Source organism: Macrotis lagotis, chromosome 2, assembly GCF_037893015.1.
Source record: "Macrotis lagotis isolate mMagLag1 chromosome 2, bilby.v1.9.chrom.fasta, whole genome shotgun sequence".
Taxonomy (NCBI): Eukaryota; Metazoa; Chordata; class Mammalia; order Peramelemorphia; family Peramelidae; genus Macrotis; species Macrotis lagotis.
The window spans coordinates 56,797,107-56,822,635 of NC_133659.1; the positions used below are offsets into that span (position 1 = coordinate 56,797,107).

General features: G+C 37.0%; 1 protein-coding gene across 2 annotated transcripts in view; it reads left to right on the forward strand.

Annotated features, from left to right (window-relative positions):
* Nucleotides 1-20,129, forward strand: part of PBX1 (PBX homeobox 1) — a 325,099-nt gene extending 304,970 nt beyond the window's left edge. Inside the window, exon 9 of one of the 2 annotated variants that reach the window (XM_074221876.1) lies at nucleotides 14,122-20,129. In XM_074221876.1, the coding sequence (XP_074077977.1) occupies nucleotides 14,122-14,214 (93 nt within the window). In that variant the 3' untranslated portion in view covers nucleotides 14,215-20,129. The remainder of the gene's footprint in view (nucleotides 1-14,121) is intronic. The other variant, XM_074221877.1, reaches the window with a different exon arrangement.
* The last annotated feature ends 5,400 nt before the right edge of the window (nucleotides 20,130-25,529 follow it).

Sequence of the window (25,529 nt, forward strand, 5' to 3'; positions counted from 1 at the left end):
TTTGATGTTAATTGTCCTTTATATCTTATCCACAATCTTTTGAAATAGAATCCATAACTAGACATGTTAGCAGGAGGTCTGATATTCTCTTTTAAAATTGGTCTATTCTGTCATGTAGCTTCTCAGGTGCATTTGTTTGCATACTATCTTCAGAGTTCTTGTTTCTGACTGTTGAATGTGACTGTTCATGTTGTTTGATACTTTATTCAATTTCTAAGTGTAGGAGAAAACTTTCCTAGATGGGACTGGATGTTAATCCTAGAAAAATCTTTAAAAAATCCTCTAATATACTTTAGTCCTATAGGAATTTGTTCATATGGGTACACTCTTCCTTGACATACTTTTTTGAATTTCTTAGGAGATAATCTTCAAAAGTTAGTGTGCAGAAATTTCACCCTCTAACAAAAATACATCCATAATAACAGTGATATGATATGGAATACCCAAACACATACATACACACATACATGCACACAGATACCCCACATATATATGTATAGTATACACATATCCTGTGTACATATGAATTCATGTATACCTATTTCCACACATATATACATACATTTGTATATATGCATGCATATGTTCATTTCTATGTATCACATGTAGAGCAGGGTGGGTTGATACCCATTATTTTTCAGACTGACTCCCTTGCTCTATTTTACTTTCATATGAACAAATCTAAGTGTTCAGAGATGGATTAACAACTCACCATTAAGTTCAATCTCTTGGGATCCTAAGTAGGAATTCACTTCCACTAATTGCTACTCTTGCTATTTAGACCCCACATAATGAATTTTCTATCCACACAACCAGTCATTCACAATATAATACACATACACAATGCGTCCATTTTCCTAATTTGCCTCTCACAATAATGTGCTATTAGATCTTAAATATAACTATCCAACAAAAAACAGGGCACCATGAATACTGATATATTAACACAAATTCATAAATAATAAAATACATCAGGATTCGCATATACATTTGAATCATACTCTTCTCCAATGCACTCGGTGTTGGAGTGGACATTCAAAAAAAGGAAACTAGCAGGGAAACATATGAAGAAGAAAGTTTGTGTCCTTATTATGATACCTTAAAAAATCTGTATTGCAGACAAGGATGTTATGGTTCATTCAGGAACATAAGCACCACAAGAAATAGTTTGTTCATTACTTAACAGTTGGTCCTCACCACTTTTTAGCTGGGCAAATTTTTTTTACTTAAATATAACATTTAGAAATTTTCATTATTTTGAAACAAAATCTTCCTCTTCGCAGTTTCTATCCACTATGCCTTGTTCTACCTTTGGGGACTAAATTAAAGCAGTCTTTATTCCCAAATTCTTGTAATTTAATAGGTGACTGAAAGGGTTAGTAGTAGGAGGAGAATAGTCTTTGATGTGGGACACCAAAGTCATTTTGACCATGTCCCAAGTGGCTTACTTGTATCACCACATGGTTGATCAAATAATATTTGCCAATTAGTCACTGTGGTCAAAATAATTAATCGACTTATAAAATGGACAACTCAGTATTCTTAATCTCAGCAATAGTACTTAACTTAAATATAACATTTAGAAACTCTTTCCATTTACACTCACCTTTAATAGGAGACTTAGAAAGTATTGTTTCTAAATTGAATAATAGTTTTCTATAAGCCTGAAAACCTCAAAGTTCATCAAACTGGCTGTCCCTGGGTTCCTCCAATCCAGGCAGTTATTCACTTACATGGATTGTCATTGCCCATTTCAGGTTGACTCTTTTAAACTAGGCAAAAAACAAACAAACAAACAAAAAACCTAGCTTGCAGGATACCAAAGCATCTGCAAAGATTATTTTTTTCCTCTCAAGCCAGATGCTTCAGCAAGAAGAAGCAGACCATTATGAAAAGTTTCATTTCTTTCCAACTCTATTTAACAATGAAGGAAAATAGCTGTCAGTGAAGTTGTTGGCCAGCGTAATCAGGGATCATTGAATTGAAGCCTTCTTCCTGCTTCTAAAGGTCACAATTCTGAGAGAAGTTTCAGCCAACTTCCCGTGTTTTTAATTATGCTCCCAACCTTTCTCTTAGTTTTCTATACCTAGTTTCTTTCCTGACTTCCTTTACCTTCTCTGCCTTAAAGGAAGGTTCTTGACTTTCAGAGACTTGCTTTGCACTTAAAAATCACAGTACCTTAAATTTCCTTTATTTATTAATAAATTGACATTCCTCTTTCATTCATTCTTTAGATATTTATATGATTTCTATTTTTTAATTTTACTCACTTTGATCATAATATTCAAATGAACTAAGGTGCCATAATAACTTAATGTTCTAAAGTCCCTGGCACTTTCTTTGGGTGTCCTTGAAATTACATTTCTTTGAACTCATGTTCATCTAGTTCTTAATATATAAAAGTTCTAATATATATAATATATATATATATATATATAAAATGTTCTTTCTCTGATTCTATAAAACATCAAAGTTTTCACACAGAAATGAGACATCATTCTCCATCATCTTCAAGGTTATTTGTGTCTATATATTTATACCAAAGATTATTTTTTTACCAAAACTGATCATATACTATCTCAAATCTGTTTTTTCATACACATAAGTTATCATGTTTTATTAAAATAAAATTAATTTCCTACTTTTTATTATCAAAATATCCATCTATAACAGAAACATTATCTTACATCCTTTGACATTTAATATACCTTTCCTTTTACATAAGAATACATTTTTTTTGCCTTTTTCATTTACTATAATGTTCATATGCAAAAGATGTTAAAGGGATAAGTATACTTTAGTTTAAGTAATGAATGTTTCCAAACTTGTTTAGGCTGGTTTTCAGAAAAAAAGACATATAATGCACAACTAGGATATTCAAAAGTTTTAGGATTTGTATAACTTCCCAGAGCTTATTTTTCATAAGCAGAGCCTTTAAGACCTCAGGGTCAATTCAATGCTATGATAAGCCATCATAGGAGGACTTTAGACTGTATTCTGTATAATAGAAATAATATTAACCTTTATCTAAGAAGATTATTTTAGCTTCCTGATGATCTGGTCATTCAACACTCTTTGCTCTCTCTCTCTCTCTCTCTTTCTCTTTCTCTCTCTCACACATACACACACACACACACACACACAAACACACAAATAATATACCATGTGGGAACACCTTGAGAAGTCCCATAATGTAATGTAATGGGAGATGTCTGACTTGGAATCAGGAAGAGCTATATTCAGATCCTTTCTCTGACACATCTTGCTGTTGTTTACATGAATGTCACTTAAACCCAAGATAATTCTTTAAAACAATACATGGCAGAAGGGAGTTTCCAAATTAGAAATTGTGTACATGAATAAAATCCAAAGCATAATTAATTAATTAACTAACTAAAAACAGAGTTAAAAGAACAAAACTCAAAGCAGGGAAATTTTTAAAGGGTAGCCACAGGGAGCCAGAGGACAGTTAGTATTATATTGTTGACTTGTTATGTGTCCAACAAAAATCACTATTTGGTGATTAAATGTGAAGGAGATAGGGTGACCAGCAAATAAAAGATAAAACCTCTGCCTTCAAGTAGACTTGCAGGCTAATCAGGGTACAAACTATATATATATGTATAATAAACTAAATAATTAAATTGAAGATTACAGCATGGTGTAGTATGTGTTTTGGGGAACTGTTCATAGATTCAGGAGATCTGATTTCAAATCCTGATTCTGACATTTCCTGTGTTACCCCAGGAAAACTACCTATCTTATGTAATTTAATTCTCAATATTTCTATCTACAAAATAGCTAATCCAAATGATATCGTTATCCTATAAGGCCATAATGAGAGAAGCACTTTGTAAACGTTTGAAGTTCCTTAGAAATATGATAATGTTATCGATTTTTAACACATCAGACCCATTTTTGGATGAGAAGTTGGGTCTTTGAATAATCTTTTCTCATTCATATTTTGGAATGCTGTGGAAACTTAATACTTCTAAAGAATGGGACTCTGCCCTGAGGTAAGCCAGTAGGTGGTATATCCTTGAAGGGTTCTAAACTTTTAGGATACTACAAAAGCCTACTACTCTTTCCCACAGCAAAGTGATGTACAATAAAATCAAGGCAGATTCACTAACCCATTGCACAGCTGGAAAAATCCCTCTGCTGGGAGTTGTTGGAGGCAATTTACATACAAAATCAATTCTTCTTTTTCTTCTCCTCTGACTCTATAGTGCCTCTGATGATGAGCCCAGAATAAAACAGGGTGTCCCCCAGTGTTTAAGAAAGGGCTATAGGGTGTGGCAAATCAACATTTTGCTCTTGAGCACAAAGTATCCTCCCCCCCTTTTCTCATTTTCATTTCTTCTGTATATAATTTTTTTTTTTTAAAAACAGCATTTTTTCCTAAAAATAAGTTAGGCACAATAGCGACCAGAGCCCAGTTTTTAAAAGCTGTTTGCCTGCTCTCCCCTTCCCCAATGAGCATCTCCCTTCCATCTTCTCCCTCACCCCTTTTCCCCACCACCTTCTTCTTCCCCCATTCCCTCCTCCCCATTCTGTTAGCTGTAATGACCCCGCAAACACCAAACGGCGTTTGAGTGCATTAAGCTGCAAACTCTCTGGTGACATAGCAATTACGGCTCTGAAATAGATTTGGTGCGTCACGGAAGATAAGGGTTTTGAAAGTTTCTGTTGTGATTATAGCTTGTAACTCCCACAAATAATAGGCTTCAAAATAAGAGGCTGCCAACGGAGCCTTTGTGGCTTTGTCTCAGTGATGGCACGTAAATTGCTATTAATGTCCTAAGTGTACTTGAATATGCCAGTCTCTAGGATGTGGAGTTGGCTCAGTGTCTCTCTTTACATGGCATGTCATTGTCGGTCTGATAATCTGTGGTAATTGCTGTCTCTTGGATGGTCAGAAATGTGTTAGCGTCTCTTTCTTCCTGTGTAATAATAAAGAATACAAAGATATATGTGATGAGAGCTGGCTTACACAGTGTTGGACTTTGTCTAGGAACTCTTGCTAGGAGAGATCTCTGTGTATTCATTTATTTGTTTGCTTATAAACCAAGTATGCCAATTATCTTCGAGTATACTTTTTGTATACGTGGTATCTTGGTCAACTCAGCCAAAGAGAAGTAAAATGTCACCAGAAATGAAATTGGGGTTATATTTTCATAGTCAGTGAGATCATTTTCACTCAAGGAAAATATCTTTGTCTGAATTATCTGGATGTGATCACATAAGTATCCAGATTCTTTCCTAACTTTTAAAAACCTTGTATTGTATAGAATCTTACAGTATGAATGAGCAGAAACTATAGGACTGTATGTTAAGTATAGATGAGCACACTTCATCTCTCTCTATAAGTATTGATTTGCATTCTCAATCTGTTTACTAATTAGTTCATTGTATGCATTCTAATAAGAGGCACTGAGGCATGGATGAGAGGATGGTGATGGATTTAAAGTCAAGAACTGCAGAGCTCAAAGTCTCTCTTTCTCTAACACTAGTAATGTGATCATGGGCAAATCCCTTATCCTGTCTGAGTTTTAGGCAACTTTATAAGGCCCTTTATTTTAAAAAGGAGGATATTTCCAGACTATTGAAATTTTAAATATTCTCAAATCACATAGGATCAACATGTGTGTTTGTGTTTGGAATAATGATAGGCTTAGGGTACATGTATTTCAGTACACATCAGTTCACTTCTGCTTTAGCTTTAGTTAGCTAAGTCTAGAGAACCAAGATAGCTTGAGTACATCAGATAAACAGAGAGACATTTTTAGAATAACCTCCACTAACTGTGCTTGACCCATGTACCAGTATATAACTATGGGAAGTAAAAACCTTATATACAGCTGCCCTGTTTTTACCTTTAATGGGAATAAGAAATTAATGCTGTCTCCTAAACAAGAATGTAAAACAGCCCTTAGCCAGTGTCCCATGGGAAATTGAATTCTTACTGCCCACCTTACATTTGAGCTACATATTTGAATACATATTCCAAGTATCTTTTTTGGCATTGATGATCCAAGTAAGCAAAAGTGCATAGAACAAAGCAGTTCTTGTGAATGACTTTCCTTTATTATGTGATCTTGCCAGAATGTCAACATTTCATTATATTTGATCTTATGCAATTGAGATATCTTGACTGAGCAACTTTCATGCAATAAAAAACACACAGGTGCATTTCAATTAAGGTTTACCTTATTAAATCTTTAGGCTATGGGACGAGTTCAGTAGCAAGATAAATGAAGATCAGGCTCCTAATTTTACTATGTGCCTTTAAGTCAAAGATGATGAAGTGTCAAGATGACTCAAATGAGGCATTGGCCTCATAGAACACAAATGGGATAGCATCCCACATGAGGTCGGTTATGTCTTGTGAATGGAGGATATAAGGATCCTGTAAAGCATTTTTGTGGTCAGGACTATGGTTCATGGCTTGCTAGAGGACTTCCCACTTAATGATACTCTGGAGGTAAATTTAAGGACATGTAACATCTGCCCATAATCAGGGAAGAGAAATGCAATCCTGAGAGCCCCCAAATGGTTGATGATCATTCCCATAAAATTTGGAGTGATCCAGTTCAAGATTGACAGTATGCCTCCATCACGACATCAGCAAATCATTTCTAGCTGCAGAGTTAAATGATTCTAACACATTAAATATTTGTGTGTGTGCATATATATATATGCACACATGCATTGATTCTGTTAGTATTAATATGATTTTGTTTTTATACAATCAGCCCCTACTATTGGAAAGTCTTTTGTTTTTCATTTTAGTGTACCAATCAATAAGAATTTAAGTCCCCTTGCTCAAAGTATTTACATTTTATAGTATATATATATATTTGAAGATAAGTATAAAAAACAGGTGCAAAATTGCTATGTGATGGCCAAGTAGAAAGTTTGTTGGTGATAAGAGGAATATGGAGAGTCTTCGTGGTGAAGGAATTTTTTAAATTAAGCTTTCAATGTTAGCTAGAAGCAGGACCTCAAATAAGCCAAGCTCCCTACTTTATTTCAGATATATCAGTCCAATCTTGAATATATTAAAGCTTAGATCAATTTCCAGATATAGTTCTGTATACTTGAGTTCATATCCAGCCTCAGACATTTGCTAGATATATGATTCCCAGAAATTCATTTAACCTCAGACTCAGTTTCTTCATCTGCAAAATGGGGATTAAAGTACACCTAGCTCCCAGGATTGTGCTAAGGATTAAATGAGATCATATTTTTAAAGCCCTTTACCAACTTTAAAGTGTTATATAAATGCTTAGCTATTATTAGATGTAAAACTAAAGACTGAAGGTAGATAAACACAGGAACCCATAGGGAATATTTTGCAGGCAAGTAAGGATGATTAAAAATAAAACTTTTTAAAAAGTTGGTTTAGAATTTTGCTCTTACATCCAATTTACCCTCAATAGTCCATAAATGTACATAGTTATTTGCATGTTGTCTTCCCCCATTAGATTGTAAGCTCCTTGAGGATTGTTACTATTTTGCCTTTCTTGCTAACCCCAGCATTTAGCTTAATGCTTAGAACAAAATAAAAGCTTAACAAATGTGTATTATTGACTTGTTACAAATAACACTTGAGCATGTGTGAGAAATCTGTCAAAGAATTAGAAGTTAGGGAGCCCCAGGTCACTTTTTTAATACTAAAGACACAGCATAATGAATAAAATCATACAATATTTACATGTTTCTTGTAATACTGCCTCAAAATCAGATATGGGAATTCAAAAAGGACTTGAACTTGAGCACGCTTGTATTTATTCAGAGTGAGATGACCTGTGCAACCCATATCTATGAGGGACTTAGGAATGAGTGGCTATTGGTAATCAGAGGTTGGGGCTTCTATCCTAAGATGCACTCATTCATTTAGCCCCAAGTTTGTCCTAGACTTGTTTTGTAGCAGCCTCAAATAAAGTAACCCAAGCCACTTTGGTAGCCTATTCTAATTTAGCCATGGCCCTTATTAAATTATAAGTCCTTGTGAGGATCAAGATTGTGTCCTATAGACCTTTGTATTAACCAGTAACTTGCAGATTTTCATAGTACTTCAAGAGACTGTGATCTCATCAGTATTGATATTTCTTTCAAAAATAAAGATTGAAATCCATTCATTAGATTCTCATTCTGTGTCACTCTTATCCATATCTTGTACATGCTTCAAAGGAAGGACAGAGGTGTTCATCCTCCCAGTCTGTTAGAGGCTTTGCTCTTGGTCGATTCAATTCAACAAACATTTATTAAGTACCCGCTATGGCGAAGACTTGGGCTACAAAATAATAATATTAATAATAATAATAATAATATCAAAAATAATAGCTAGCATTTACACAAAGTTTTAAAGTTTGCATCTTCACAACTCTATGAGGTAGGTGCTATTATCCCCTTTCTATAGACAAGAAAACCGAGGAAGATTAAGTGACTTGCCCAGGATCACACAGGCAATAATTATTGAGGAAGGATTTAAATTCAGGTCTTCTAGTCCAATTCATTCAAAGATTTTGTGATTTCAGTACATTATGTGAACTCTTCATTATTTGCTCTCTTTGCCTTCTCTGATCATACATCTCTTTGCAAATAACATCTGTGCTCATTGATAATGCCCTACATCTTATGTATATTTAGCTCCCAGCCATCTGACCTTAGCTCTGAATGTGACCTTCTATTTGTCTGGCACACAGTGAGAAATGTTTGCAAAGCACTTGCTTCTCATCAGCTCTGATTCGATAGTTAGTGCAAAGATTTTAATCACAATTTTATCAAGGAAATGGAGCTTTTGAATAATTGCGTGACTTTTCCAAGGTCACACATTCAATAAATATCAAAATGCAAGAACTCAGACCTTGGTCTCCTAACTCAAAATGCAAGACATTTTCCCATGTTCCCCATTATCACTGATTGATTCATATATTAGAGGGAAAGATACAACTTTTTGAGGCATAGAACAGCATTCTTTCTCATCAGTCTACTAGGCTAAGGAATGTGAAAATCATTCAGGATAGGGATCTCAACACGACTGCTCTGGTCAAAACCAGTGCTTTGACTTGTTCCTTTGTTATTTTCACTTTAAAGATATATGGTATATACTTATATGAAGTGAGTTTTAGATTGCCAAGTTCTAGTGATGGATCATGAACTGAGAGAAAAGTCAGGTAGCCAAACAAAAAGCTACCTACAGTTTAGTCCTGGAAGCACTAGGGTTTGTAGTTATGTCTTTTGTTCCCTTCTAAGTGCATGTGATGCTCTTTGAATGATGGTCCCACATCATGACAGAGCATGTTCCAGAACAAGCTCTCATGCTTCAGTATTGATATTTTATGCCCATTTTCTTTCTTTCATAGAATCTTAATATCATTGAGGTGGGAGAGGATGGCAGAAGAGAGGGAAGCAAATACATTTTTTTGTCTTATGATGTTCCTGAGAAAATATTATAAATGGAAATGGAGATTACAAAAAAGAAAGGTCTTAAGAGTATCTGAACTAAAATCTCCTCCTGGTTGGGAATTAATTGATTCTGGGATTCTTTTTCCACTTTGCTGTCAATTTTTGCTGATGCCTTTCCCATTGTCAAAAGGCTCTGCATGTTTCCATTGTTATTGTTTCTAACCAGCCCCACCAATACCTCAGTGATTTAGGGCCCTGGAGCATATACACGTACCCCTTTATTCACACCAAAGACATTTCTGGTAATGGCATCTGGCCCATATGCAGATCTAGCTCAAGTTGATGCTGACATCAGCCTGTTTGTGGCACCTCAGCGTCTTTCTGGGTTGCAAATGAGTTTCTTAGTGCCAGGCTAGCATAGGCTGTCACATCCAGTGATGGATTCTCTGCATCAACGGTGTGCTGCTAAGGTAAGCACAGGAGAAGAGTTGGGAAAGGGAGGAGGATACACCTAACAGATCTCAATCTCAACCAATCCTATTTAATGTACAAGGTTAAATTAAGGCAGTTTGGGATCTCCTTCAGAGGAAAATTTCAGCCATTGACACTTGCTTCTGTCCAGAAAATAGGACTAGAGGTGGTAATATGGTAGTCATAGCTAACACTCTTCTCTCCCCCACAAAATTCTTGTGCATTGGATCAATTTGATCCATGTTAATAAAAATTTAGTTGACTGCTAAGCTGAGCTATTGAGATTCAAAGATTTACAAAATAATAATACTATTGCCCTCAAGAAAATTATACCCTATTATGGGCAAGGAGTCTAAAAGAGGATCTTGACATATACATTGACAAATATGGTAAGGGATGAAGCAAAATAGAGAGACAAAGCATTCTAAGAAATAGTTAGTAGGTTTAGAAAAAGTATAAGTGGGGCGGCTAGGTGGCATAGTGGATAAAGCACTGGCCTTGGAGTCAGGAGTACCTGGGTTCAAATCCGGTCTCAGACACTTAATAATTACCTAGTTGTGTGGTCTTGGGCAAGGCACTTGACCCCATTTGCCTTGCAAAAAAAAAACCTAAAAAAAAAAAAAAGAAAAAGTATAAGTTTGGGAGGATTACAGGAATCTTCCTAAGAATGGTTTCATGGAGTTGACTCCTGAGCTACATTTTAAAGGAAAAGAAAGATTTTTAAAGACAAAGATAAGGAAAGAGTGCTTGCTAAGCAATAGGAAACAGTTTCAGGAAATCCTGAAGCAAGAGATAATGTCAAATTCAGAAAATAGCTAGTAGTCTAATTTGGTCTGAAATATTATATATTCAAAAGGGACTAATATCATATAAATGAAGAAAAGAAGATTAAAGCCAGATTAAGTGGAATGGAACATTAAGTGCCAAGCTAAAGCACAGTAGATACAATCTGGCCTAAAATCAGGAAGAATCTTCTTTGAGTTTAAATCTAACTTCAGATGCTTACTAGCCTTGTGAACCTAGGAGGTCAATTAACCCTGTGTGTCCCAGTTTCCTCATCTATAAAATGAGCTGGAGAAGGAAATGGCAAACCATTCCAAAAGGCTTGCCCAAACAAAGCAAATAGAGCCAGAAGTGACTGAAAATGACTCAGCAACAATAACAAAAGAAATCATATATTACAATATTGGAAATAGGGAACCACTGAAGTTTTGTGAGTGAAGGAATGACATGGTCATTGGGCCTGTGTCTTATAAAAGAAGTTTATTGTGGAAACAGTGAGAAAAACGGCCCCTGCATGTGAGGAATAGATACTCCATGGGAGGTGGGGGGAGAACAATATAAATACATATAGTATAATCATAATATAGTATATTAAAATAAGTATAGAAGTTTTAGATTATTTTGGGTCAGTTTAACTAGAACATTGAGTAGGTGAGGGATGAGAGAGAATAATGTCATGTCAGCCTGGGGAGGATATATCAGGGACAGACCATGAAGGATTTTTCTATGACTGTGTATTTTTTAAGCTAGAACATTCATATGCTAGCTTATTATTGTATTTTACCTCAAATGATTTTTCATCTAAAGGGCTCATGTAATCCAATCCACTCCTTTCCAGATGAGGAAATGAAGGTCCAGAAAGTAAAGAAATTTTTCTAAAGTCCCCAAAGTGGTTTAAGTAGATTTCAATCCATGTCTTCTGATTCTAAAGCCCAGGGTTTTCTCTCCACCAAATCACCACTTTATTCTACCTTTCCACTCCATGTGAGTCTTTTACATTGTACTTACTGATCTAGATTACAAGCTCATGAAAACCTTAGAAGTAAGGATAAAAAAACAAATATATATATATATATATATATATATGAATATATGAAAATAAAGAGGAATAAATAATTCTGCTAAGCGCTTTTACAAATATTATTTCATTTGATCCTCACAACATCTCTCAGAGGTAGGCACTATCATTGCCCTCATTTTACAGCTTAGGAAACTGAGGCATACAGAGGTGAAATGACTTGCCTGGGTTGCACAACATTTAAGGCTGGATTTGAACTCAAGTCTTCCTGACTCCAGTATAAGTGCTCTGCCCATTATTCTACCACCTGTTTCTATTCATTCTTTCCTGGAAGAATTAGCAGATTCTATCCAAGCATTGTGAGTCCCCCTTGGGAATCACAAGGAAGATGTAGTGGTTGCATCTTGTCCTGCACATTAACTTTCTAAATCCTTTCCTCGCCTTCAGTGTTGGGTTTGGCACGAGCATTTTAAAAAGTTAGCAAGTCCCTGGGAGAGTATGTGATTTGCATCTGAAAAAAAGATGTGAGTGTTGTGAGGGGGCCAGAGAAGAGAAGAGAAAATAGAAACCCTAGAACCTTCTTCCCCCACCACTTCCAACCCCCACCATGCCATTGTTCACAGGAGTATCTCTGGCTTCTATTGCATTCAAAGATAAATAAATGCACAAAGGCCGAGCTCCCTACTTAATATTCACCCACAGTCCAGGAAGAGGAAAGGAATTACTCCCTAGGGTTAATATGGCAGTAAGCAAGGTCAGCTGTTTCCCAAGACTGTGCATCATCTGAAAGTCTTAACATGAAAGCTGGGATGATACAGCCAATACAACCTTTGTGATTTATAGGAAATCCAGTTAACTTGTTTTTTTTTTCTTGGGGTTTGTGATCTTGTGGGGCTTTTAATCAACACTGACATGTAGGAATCTAACTTCTCCTAAAAGACCCCCAGAGAAGGGAACTGTGAAGTTTTTCCTAGTATTAAAACCATTCACTTTTGGAGAAAGTGTTTCTGTGAGTCTTACCTAATTGCTTCAGATAGACCAGAATTTGGCAAGAGATGCCAAGCTATTTCTGGAATGTATTATTGTGTGTGTGTGTGTATGTGTGTGTGTGTGTGTGTGTGTGTGTGTGTGTAGAGGAGTTTGTTTCTGTATTACTTAGTTTTACATTTTCCATTGAAACAATCAAGAAATGCTTCTTCTAATTGGTTTGGATTGAATAGCTGTCTTGCCTACTTATGATCTTTGTTCATCTAAAAGTTGTCATGGACAGCTACCTCACTTATGGCTGGAAATTAGACTTTTAATGGGAAGGGCCTTGTCCATACACTGTTGTTTCAGTGTGAATTGCTATTGAGGTAACTGGAAAGGTTGTTAGAAGGGAAAAAAAGTATTTTTGGTGAATATGGAATACTTCAAGCATGGTTTTTCTAACTTAAATTACAAATTACCCGTATTTTATTGTAGAGTCTAATCTAGCAAAATTTATTGTGGACCTACTATGGGCAAAATATCTTGATAGATCGTGAGGATATAACAAAGGAAACAATTGATATTCCCACCTAAGTATCTCATCATCTTGGGAGAATTCAGGGTGGTTCAGGCAAAAGATCTGAGTTTAAATGCTAGCTCTTCAATGTATATTTTACACTTCAATGTATATTCACTTAATTTGTCTGAGTATTAATTCCCTCATTTATAAAATGAAGGATTTGGACCTAATCCTTCCTATAAATAAATGATCTTGTATACAAAGATAAATCAGCAAGTCAGAACCACCTATTAGTGTTCCAGAGACTATACTAGATACTAGGGATGCAAAGATGGAACAGTCCCTGTCCAAAAGGATCTTGCATTGTAAATACAAGTTGATTTTTGAAGACATAGAATTCAGGAAATGGTTGGGTTAGTAAAGGCCTTCCCTAAGAGAGGGGGCATCGAAGATGAGCTTTGGAGGAAGTTATTTATTTCACAGGGAAGAGGAGGAATGGGAACATCCTACCTAGGCATGGGAGATAGGAAAAGGAAAATCAAGGTTGGAGAACAAGAAATAGCTGTGTTTTTGGAATGCAAAATTTGAGGTGGGGATCAATGTGAAAGACTATCTGGAGTTCTGTTGTTCAGACTATGGAGCCATTCTTGAGCAGAAATCCAGCATAATTCAATCTGCACTTGAGGCAGATTATCTCTGACCCACCTACTTCAAACTTGGTGTGAAGATAAAATGAGTTCACACATGTTGAAGCACTTTGAAAAGCACAAACATTCTTTACAAATGTTATAATTTTATTCAAAGATTAAAATCTGGGGGCTAAAATCCACATTTTAACTAAGGGGAAAGAAGAACAATGATTGGGAAAGGGGGACATGCTTTAATGACTGAACCATTGATGAGGTGATCACAGAAAGGTTGACTTGATTTTGTTCTTTTCTTCCAGGCTAATGGAGGTTGGCAGGATGCTACTACCCCTTCATCAGTGACCTCCCCTACAGAAGGCCCTGGCAGTGTTCACTCTGATACCTCCAACTGATCTCCCAGCAATTGCATCCCTGACTGACTCCTGCCCCAAATGGGGGGCAGGGGCAGGAGGGAGGGTTTCTCTCCCCAACGCTGAAGCAGTCAGACTGGAGGTCGAAGCAATCAGCAAACACAATAAGAGTCTCCTTCTCTTCTCTTCTTTGGGATGCTATTTCAGCCAATCTGGACACTTCTTTCTACTCTCTTCCCTTTCTTTTCTGGGTAGAAGCCACCCCTTCCCCCTGCCTCCAGCTGTCAGTCCTGTTTCCTTCATCCTCCCTGCACCTTTCCCTCGCCCCGCGGCCTCTGCTACATCACTGAAGGATATTTTCAACAGTTAGAGGAATTTAAAGAGGAGAAAAAAAAGACAAATTACAAAAAAAACAAAACATTAATAAACGTGTTTGTAAATTTTTATGCTGGTGGTTTGAGGAGCCAAATTTACCTCACTCCTAGACTAACAGGCAACCCTTCTTCTTCTCTTTCAGTGTCTCTTGTACTCACACTACCTCTTAGCAGGAAGACGCCACATTGCCCTCCCCATTCCACATGCCCCTCTGCCCATTATCTGTGGTCTTCCATTTCTGGGAGCAGTTCCGAATCAGAATAGCTTCCCCTTTGTTCTCCCCTGTCCCAGTGACTCTTGGGCAAACCACCATAGATGGGTTTATAATGCTCCCTCATTTCTAGTTATCACTCCGACAGGTAGATGTCCCAGTTTTGCCTGTTCAGACACTAGGGAATTGGGCAGCAGGGTAGGGGAGGCAGAGAGTGGGAAGAGAAAGAATTCCTGTGTGCCTTCTCTGCCCCTACAACAGCTCTTTATTTCTGAGGCACAGGTCATAGAAAATATTCAACAATCCATAAGCATTCATTGGTTGCTCACTGCAAGTCTAGCACTAGATGAGTCAAGTAAAAGGGAGAAAGAACTAGAAGGTCCTTGCCCAAAAAATCTCTAACCAGCCCCTCCTTCATTCACCCACTCCCCATCTTACATATCACATACAGATACTTAACATAAAAAAACCCTAACACTATGCATGTGGTGAGATGAAGAAAGAAGAATCATCTGCTCTGAGTCAGGGTTACTGTTTAAAGAAATAAGAGGCAAGAGGTGGGGAGGTTCAGGATCACCAGTATATAGTTGATGGGATGGGCAGAAATAAACAATAAAAGAAGTAGTGTTGCTATTGGAAATTATTTCCATTTTCCTCACTATTAAAGCTCTCAGAAAGCCATATACTGTACTTACAATGTCTGTAGTGGACTTGTCTTTTCCTTTAGGCATATGAAGTCAATTACCAAGTTTTAGAGAACACTGTCCTTGACTCTGAACTTCTTCCTGTAGAAGAGAACGTGCCACATTGCTCATTATTGACCTGGTTTGAACTATGAACCTGAGAGCACTGTGGAAGGAGGAGCAAGAATTTTTTATTGAGTTCATCACAGTAGTTTCTATCCCCTGAGCACATCTAAGAGAGAAGCGTTTGTTCTTAGCAAGGTATTCTCCAACGTCCCCTAAGCATTCAGGCATTAACAATTTTCATAGCCAACTATGCAAGCAATAAAGCTGCAACCCTGTCCCTGACAAAGTGAAAGATGGCTAAATCTCTTAGTGCCTCAATTTCCTTATGGGGAGAGTTCTGCCTACCTCGCCAAGAACTTTGTAAGGCTTCAATGTATATACATATATATTTTTAGAACAGAGTTTTGAGATTCTTGGAAAGCAACTGTTGGGTCCACTAAGTCTTTTCTCTACCTGCTATCTCTAATATATGTGTAAAATGATGATGGTCTCTTAGCATGAATTAACCTATGCTATGTAGGTAAAATAAAGGGCTTTATTGCTCAAATTCTTGCTATTATTGAAGTTAGAAAGACAGGTAGATTTTCTAGCTTGAGACACTGTTTCTGTTTCTAGTTAACTGATGGGGTCTGACTGATTCTACTGCCTTGTACAGGAATCCAATATGAGACATTGTTAAGTACTTTTGGAAATAGCCTGCCCACATTCACCCACCACACCAAGCATCCTCTCATCTTGACACTTTCCTATTGGATGCCAAAGTTCTGGGAATCAGGACAAGCATTTTTAGAATGCATTTGGACATCACCATACTATGGCACTGTGAAAATGAATGAAAGCTCTTCTTTTCGGGGGGGGGGGGAGAATTTATGCCTTTTCCCCCTACATAGGAAACTCAGATAATTTAAGCTTTCAGAACATTTAAAATTAGCTTGCTAACTGGTAGAGTTTTGCCTTGAGGACTAATAGAAGTGTTTTAATGAAATGGAAGAGAAAGGAAGAGAAATACTCCAATTCAAATTTGTGGTGGGAAGGTATTCAATTACTCTGTAGAAGCATCATTCTTTGTTCTGTATCACCAAATAGGGCTCCTCTTGGACAGTACTCATTTGTTAGGATCAATGAGGGGAGATTATTTCAGCAGAAATATCACCCCCTCTCACCCCTATCCTGTTTAGGAACATTTAAGCTTTTGGGCAGAGTAAAGGAATATAGCAAAAAAAAAAAATCCCTATCTCTTGAGAATAATAATCCATCCTAGACTTTCAGGCCCAGATACATGATGATCATAAGAAGTTGGAAATGAAAACTCAGAGCAGAGTCTTATTCCCATGCACTATTTCTCCCACATTTTCATTTGGAGCTCTTTGCTCCATTCTCAAAGTATCACCCATATTGCTCACATCCTTATTCCCCATCTCTCTGTGCCACTCCTTTGGAAAGATTTCAAGTCCCCTAACACACCACTATGCCACCTTCATGGCAACCAAGAAAGCTCTTTCACTGTTGGGTCAAGTAGGAGCTCAGCTAAAGAATAGATTTGGGCGTGGCAGTGCCTCCTGAAATGGAACACTCATACAATCCATAGTCAGATAGCCACTCAGGCACCATTTCTGTCCCCAAATGCCCTTCATTTTCTAGCAGAAGTAGATTCCCTTAATTTTTCCTGGCAGCGGATTATCCCTGAAAATGATTTGCCAGAGCATCGGTTTACTTATCCTGTTCATGATGTCCTTTCATCTCCCTTCTTCCCTTGTGTAGTTACTGACTCCCTTGAAGTATTTTGGCCAGCTTACATCTTTTAATTTCCTTTTCCTTTTGGCTATGATGATGATCATTCTTTCTTTCCTAAGTGTCTTTTCTCACACCCATCCCTCTATTTTTTTTGTTGCTTCTGCTTTTTTCTTTTTCTGCCCAGAAAAACCTGACTTCGATACCAAAAAAGAAAAAAACTGCAGAAACTCAAATTAAAAAAAAAACTTAAAAAAACTTTAAAAAATTCTCGACGATTCTTTCAGCTTTATTAACATTTTCCATTGTTTCTTGCGACTTGTGTCTCGTTCTTTGTAGTATTGATTATGAACATTTGATAATGAATGTTCTTGTATATTCAGATAAAGAAAAAAACCAAAAAAGCGGTCTGAATTTAATAGTGTTTATAATAAAAATTTTAAAAATGACCCTCATAGCACGCAAAACAGGCTGGGGAATTGCCCCTCTTCTTTCTGTGACAATGCGCATCATTCCTGCATTTGTTTCTAACACCGAACTACCTACATTCATCATTTCCCCCATTTTTCTTTTATTTTCTTGCATTTGTGAATTAGTTCAAGAATGCTAGAAAAGTGTCGAGTTGTGCACATCCATTTCCTGTTTCACAATGTTTAAAAGTGACAGTAATTCATTTTGTAAACTAAAAAGAAAAGTTGGAATAGTGAGCATAATAGGTACATCCTAACACATTATGTTTATTAACTTTGAGACCCAGAAATAAATTCTTTTCTTTTATTTTTCCTATTCCTTAGAAAATACAAAAAAAAAATCATTGACTTTTGTTTTGTTTGTGTTGTTTTTGGTTTGCTTATTTGGGGGGCTATTTGGTTATTGTGTGTGTGTTTTTTAATTGTCCAGGATATGACTTTGTCTTTTTTATTCCTTTAAATATATACCAGGTGATGTGAAAAGATGAAATCAGTAGACTAGTGTTTTATTTCTTTTTTTATTTTTTCCCCCTAAACTTCAGAATTCTCAAAATGCTAGGATAAATCTATCTAAGATGTTGCTTTGCTCACCTGCTTTTTTTTTTAAGTATGTGGTGCTTGTAGCTGGAGAAAAATTAAAGATTTGGGCTCTTTACTTGGCTTTGGGAAAATGGCAGGGATGAAGCCATGTGGTATCATGGACATAGTTTCTGCCCGGGTTGATACTGAGTGCCATAAATATTTACTTTATATTTTGTCCACTTGATTAATAACAGCATTCCACAATTTCTCAGCCACCTAGCCTTGTCCTTTCAGTGAAATATGCCTCAATTTGGAGGCCACCTGCATAGTTGGGACCATTATTGGTCTACCACTGGGCATATTTGGTGTAGCTTCCATCTGAATGATCTGGTTCTTTGGGTTTAACTTGAAGGGAGAAAAAAAGTCAAATTGAAACCTTTGAAAATTTGAACCTAAGTGCTCGATTGGTTAGTTTTCACACAAAAGGGGGAAATTATTGTCTTATTTAACCATGATCTGCAAGGATCACAGAGCAATAGATAGAGCAAGCATATCCCCTTCGATTTGGAAATCCATATTTAGTCATGGTGAAATTGGAGTATGCTAATTTTTGCCCCCCTACCCCTTCCCCCCATAGCTCATGACCACTGGCCTGCCCTAAAAAGTAAAAACAGTTTATCTGGGGCTGACAGCTATTGCCTGGTGAGTTTTTGTTGATGTGGTTTGGACTTCAATTTGATTGGCTACCCAGGCATTATAATGGGATTAAGCAGACTGGTTAAAATGCTAATAAACAAAAATGAACTGGTAAATTGTAGTTATTTGCAAGGCTGACTGAATTGGAATATTTTTATTCACTGGTGGATAAAAGAAATGGAAGTAAATTGATTTAAAAGGAACTCAGACCAAGGGCTCTCAAAGTTCTTGGAACCCAAGTAGGAAGGGTATGAAAACTGTATATTCTGAGGAGCAACCCTTCAGGAAACTGCCTTGGCCAAACTTGTTTTGCTGTTTTTAGCTGATAGAAGATGACCAACTTTTCACATCACCATTCAATTTCAATTTCTAGCTCAAAGCTTTCTGGAGTCTTTTGGTTTTCATAAGCCTTTCCCCACCCCCTATTATTAAAATAAATGAAATAACCCCTCCCTTTCTCTCGTGCTACTCCTTTTATTGCCTTTCCCTTATAAAAGTTTTCAAGTTGTTTTGAAATGCATTCTTTTGGTTGTTGGTTTTGTTCTCCCCATCCCCATCCCCAAGCCTCCTTTCTTATAATTCAGAGTATGAAACCTGCAAAGCTCAGCTTGGTTTTGATTTTGAAAGTTTAAGCTTTTCTGCTTCTGTGAGAGCACAGGCCTCTGTCCTTTTGATTCCAACTGAAACTTTTGTGTTCTCTAATGATACTAACAAGGTGTAGGTTTTACAGTCTCCTAATTTGTACTGGTAATGCATATTCCAAATAAATAGTTTCTTTTGTTGCAAAAAAACCCAACCAATCACCTTGTTGTTCTTGTCAATTTCTTCCCTTACCCTACCCCTTTCTGGACCACTAAAAGTCTTTGGATGCTCTGGCTGCCTTTCTCAAACTCAACTGTCTTCAGCTCCCGGGGTCAACAGATCCCCCAGAAGAAGGACATTGACTGTCTGTTTTCCATTTGTGAAAATGATGATGATGATGATGGTGATGATGATGGTGATGATGATGATGATAACCTGGTGACAGTAAGTCACAGTAGCCGCTATCAAACACAACCTACCACCCTATCCATATTCTTAACTGACTCTAGATACAGAAAGTATGGGTTCCTACCTCAAGCTCTGCCACTTCCTACCTATGTGACCTTAGACATAGGGGCTTCAGTTTTCTTATCTGTAAAATGATGTTAACCTACATGACTTCTAAGTTCTTATCCAGCTCCAAATACTGTGATGTATTTATTACATTTGCAAGATGGTTCTTAACTGTCACCATCTCCAAGGTATGAGGAAGAATTTATTCCTTTCTGGAAAAAGCACTTGGGAATAACTGGGTTCAAATCTCAGCCATAGAATTTACCACTTGAATTCCATTGGCCAAGCCACTTACTATCTCTAGGGTTTGGTTTTCCCATCTGAAATAGAAAGGGTTTCAGTTGACTTTAAGATTCCTTCCACTTCTAAAGCTATGATTTTATGTTTCTTCTAACAAGCAGTCACTGAGGCACATACAAAAATGATTACAAAGTATGGTGTCTGTCTTTTAAGAATTTACAGTCTTAATGAAAGCAATACAAGACATGAAGTTCAGTTCTCTTTAGACCTTGACAAGTCACTTGATCTCTAAAGTCATCAGTTTCTTCATTGGAAAATGGAGTTAATATTTATAATACCAGATTTTCACAGCATTGTTAAAAGCAAAATAGTCTTTAAATTCTAAAGCAGTATTTAGATGCAAATTGTTTTTATCAAAGATCAATCAGGTGGGGATTTGCCGCCACCCCCCCCCCCATGACCATTTTCAAAGTTAACTTTTCCTCTAGACCGTGAGTTCCAAACTTTTTGCTCTTCTGGGTCACATTGTCCAAGAAAAACTTCTCAAGGGCCACATATAAAATTTAATATTTATGACTACAATGTAACCCCTATTAACAATGAGTATTATAATAATAAAATGAAATCATGCTGCATGAATGGGCTTTGAGGGCCTCATGCAGACTGTGGGCAGTGGGTTGGACAGATCTGCTGCCCAAACCATATCCACTGCAGTTCAGCACACAGAGACAATTCCGATTGAACAATTCACTTTTGCTATAATCTGGGGAAATTAGGGCATGGGGGGAAAATAAGTTTAGCCCATTTGGAATTTTCCAAATACATACAATCTTATTTCATTTGTTTTGCACAGTGTTGGTTGGTTGACTCTTATCCTTCCTTATTGAAGAAGACCAAAATGACATCACATTGTTTGAGACAAATTACAGTGTGTTCAACTGTGGCTGATAAAAGACCAGTACAAACTTGAATTACTCTACCATAGGTTGGGCACAAATAGTCCATGTGAACACCTGGGGTATTTACTCTAAATTTACATATCTCACATTTCCTTTGAATTAATTCAATTCTATCTTGCTCATAGAGCCCAGCACCTTCTGTGATGAGGGTACTATGCTGGTTGTCCTATGCCAGTGTTTCCATGCTGTACAGTCAATTTTAAAGTTCTTGAGACACTTTTGAGGTGTCCCAGTAATCACTTCTTCTGACCCCCTTGTGAGCACTTGTCCTGTGTCAATTTTCCATAAAATAGTCTTTGTAGAAAGAGTATGTCTGGCATTCTAACAATGTGGTCACCCCATTGCACTTGTACTCTCTGTAGTAATATTTGAATATAATATATAATCTTATTTCATCTTCTTTGCTAGTATTAAATCTCTATAACTGGCATATAATAATGTAAGTTTAAAATCTTCAACAGACAATTCCAGGTTGAAAACTATTTTCCTCTCCAGTTCTTTTCTATGATAATCTCTGAGATTTGTGATTAAAGTCATTTTAGCCAATCCATACTACTACCCTCTGCCCCCCGCCCCCATTCAGTACTAGATCAAAATCAAGGCTTTTGGTCCCCCTTCATATCCTTAAAGGAACTTTCCTTACTCTTTCTTTCTTTTCATTGGCTTGTGACAGATCTTTTAAAGAATCTTCCTTTCCTGGTCTCCAGGTTAAAGCATATTGTCTTCTCTTTTCTCTACTGTTCTCACTCTCTCCAGAAGTCCAGTGGGTTGTTTTCATGGCTTTGACCTCTAGATTTGCCATCCTGGAACTTCTCTGCTTCTCACTCATCCCCCTGAAGATCCAACATGGCCCACATTCATAGAATCACAGAATCTCAGAGTTAAAAGAGACCACAGAAATTATTCTACTGGAATTAGGGGAAGATGCAGATGGAAGGAGTTATGATTTCATTGATGTAGGTAATGGTAAGGAAATTCCCACTATTAATGATGCTCAGCAACTTCTCTCTAAGTTTTAGAGAGTAGCTTGGGTCATGAATGGTTGGATTTATCTAGAGTGACACAGCTAGAATGTGTCAGAAATATGACTTGAATCCATGCCTTCTTGACTCTTAGGCCAACTCTCTCTCCATAATGTTATACTACCTCTCATCTAGCCCATTAATCTTAACCAAGTGTTAAAGTTTTTGCCTGAGCAAAAATTCACTCACTGAAGAGTTCTGCTTATTGGTACTATTCAAAAGAGAAACCAGCTATTCCCCAAGGATATTGGGATATTTAATGTGGCCTTGGGTTAAACTTATAACATGCCCTGATTTTAAATCTTTAGTGACCCACTTGCCCCAGGCCCTTCTTCCAACTCAAATGTCTCAATGTACATGTACTTTTGTGGTATACTGAGATTCTTTTACTCCTAGCCTTCTACTTCTGCCTCTCCTTGCCTTCCTAGCTTTATTTTTCTCAGCTTTGTTATTTTAGTCATTTTAGATCTTTCTTCACACCATCAGTATCAACTCTGCCAAGAAAATAACATCATTGAATCTTGTAATGTTAGAACTTGAAGGAGCCTTAGAAATCAGCTAATACAGTCCCTTTTATGGCAAGCAAGGAAAGTGAAGTCCAGAGGAAGTAAGTAAAATAAGTAATATGTAAATATTTAATGTATAAAAATATTTAAAGCTAGCTAGACCAGGGTTTTGTGGCATAGCTAGCTAGACCTAGGGTTTTTCCCCTCAGTGTTCTTTCCATGCAACCATATTGTTTCTCAAGGACTCAACAACAACTTACTTTAAAGGAAGACTGATCCCCTACTAAGTAGACAGTAATCCCCTGTGCAAGGATCTAGTTTGTTGGTAGATGGAGTTTAATTCAACAATAGTTGGTGGGTCTATAGTATAAAAGTCAAATAATTAATATTGAGATTCATCATGACATATAGAGAATTACCCTCAGAGTCAAGAACTGAGTTCAAATCTAGCTTCTAGTATTTATCACGTCTGACCCTAGAAAAATCACCTAACCTCGCAGTTAACAAAAACTATAAATTGCAGAGAATTATTAAAAATAACTCTGTGAGAACTGCAACCATAAATTGTAGAGAAGGTGCCCACCTACAATGGTAGAATGAGCTTCCATAACTGAGCATTTGTTAAGTCAATGAACTCATAAAAGCAACTCCATTTCACTATAACTAGTGAGAGACCAAGTGACAAAAAACTATTTCTAGCTATCCTCTAGCTCTAGTTTGGCATCAAAATGGCAGGGAAATGTTCTAGATCAATCTTCATTAGGGTAGTGATAATGAATGAGATCTTTCATTTTAGTCATCACAGTAGGAATCCAGAGAGTTTTTTCTGAAAATATTTCCATTTGTCCTTGATCATATCAATTATTCCACAAGAATTTACTAAGCGTTTTGGTCAAGGCACTGGAGATACAAAGAAAACAATAAAATGGCCCCTTGCCCTAAAGAGGTGTCTATCCTATTGGACAATGTCATATAATTATATGTGTGTGCATGCATGTATCTGAGTGGTTATTTTAACAATTTTTTGAGATGAATTTGGAAAGCCTGGGCTAATCCCTACCTTTAATCTAACTCTCCTTTGTGTCTTTTCTAACTCTTTGAATGTTCTGAAAGGTTAAAACCAAGCATTCTATTCTAGGTATTGCCTCATTCAGTTCCTCAAAATGTGATCTATACTCCATATTCTCCAGCAATGAGTACCAGAGAGATCTCAACTAAATGAAACGAATAGATTATCCTAAATCTTCTTTTAGTCTTTGTGTTTTCACATCTTTCCCCAACAAATTCTTCCCCAGAGGGACTAAGAAGCAGCCCAGTTGACTAATGTTCCTTTTGGTCCCATCTCACTCTAGCAGACCAGCCTCGCATTTGCTTTATGGAATTAGGTTTGTCACTACTTCTCTTGACTGTCCTTAACTGGGTTGTGAAATAAGGAAGCTGAATCAGATGGTCTCTAAGGACCGTTTCCACTCACATGATTCTATTATAATTAATGAAATGTTTGCTGAATAAAGAAGTAAAGAAAGTTTTAATGCATGGATGAGATATCAGTTAATTTGAATTAGCTAGCATTCTCTCCATTACATCAGCTTTGAAAATGGGCAAAATCTCCATTTCGTGCCATCTGAGGAATTTTTTTTAAGTTCACACGCCATTCTATTATATCCTATTCTCATCCAATCTCTTCCTGCCCAATGGGAATCTTCATCAAAGAGGGCTCATCTCTTCCCACCATCTGGGAAACTTTCTTACCTGCAGGAGACAGAGATGCAATTGCTTTCTGCTCCCAAGGTCTTTTTCATGACCTGACCTGACCACACAGACAGGAAAGAAAAGAGATTTCATCAGTTTCCCTCATTGTTCATCTCACCTGAGTTGCCTAACATCCCAAGAGGAGCGCACTCTGAGACCAAAGTCCTACTCATGTTAATAACCCTCCAAACATCATTTGGAAATTATTAACAAAGTCCCACCTGTTCACCCTCCCCACACCCACAACAATGCCCCAAACTGAGGACCCCTGACTGTCTTTATAGAAACCCTGTTCTCTAGCCTCCCTTATTCCTCTTCAGTCTCCCTTATGTCATAGTCTAAAGCTGCACTTGTCCACCAACCCTTCTGCTGTGCTCTTTGGAATGCCTCCTCCATAAATATCAAACTTACTTTCATCTTAATTATTTTCTTTCCCACTTCTTTCATCTTTGGGTTCTCATCAAATCTGATTATCCTTTGATGGCATAGCTTACCTGGCCTGGCTCTCCATCACTGGCTGCACTTCACTCATTCCCCAGTCCAGTGGTTAATGTTGGGGAATTGAAATATTCCTTAGTCCCCATTGCCACTTATAGACTTTTTCTCTACCTCTCTCATTCAGTAACCTCACCTCCTTTGGGAGACATCCAATCCATATCTTGCCACCCAACCAAAATTTGGATAATTGTTCCATTATACTTCCCTTCTTTACTCAATGAGTTCACTGCCTAACTCATACTATTTTTCTCTTCAACTCTTACTCTCAAACTAAATGACTTCAACACAAATTGAAATTCCCTCAGTGCTCTTACCTCAGTTTCTCAACTTGTTCATCTTTCAAGACCTATTTTTCATTACCATCTCAGTTACACAGAGATCACTAAACTCAACATTGTCATCACTCACAAATACTCAACTTTCATGTAATTGCCTTATCTGATTATAATTTGTTCCCATTCTACTTTTCCTTCTATCTTCTTATGACATAATATGTTCTTTGTCCTTACTGTGACCTTCAGTTCCTCTACT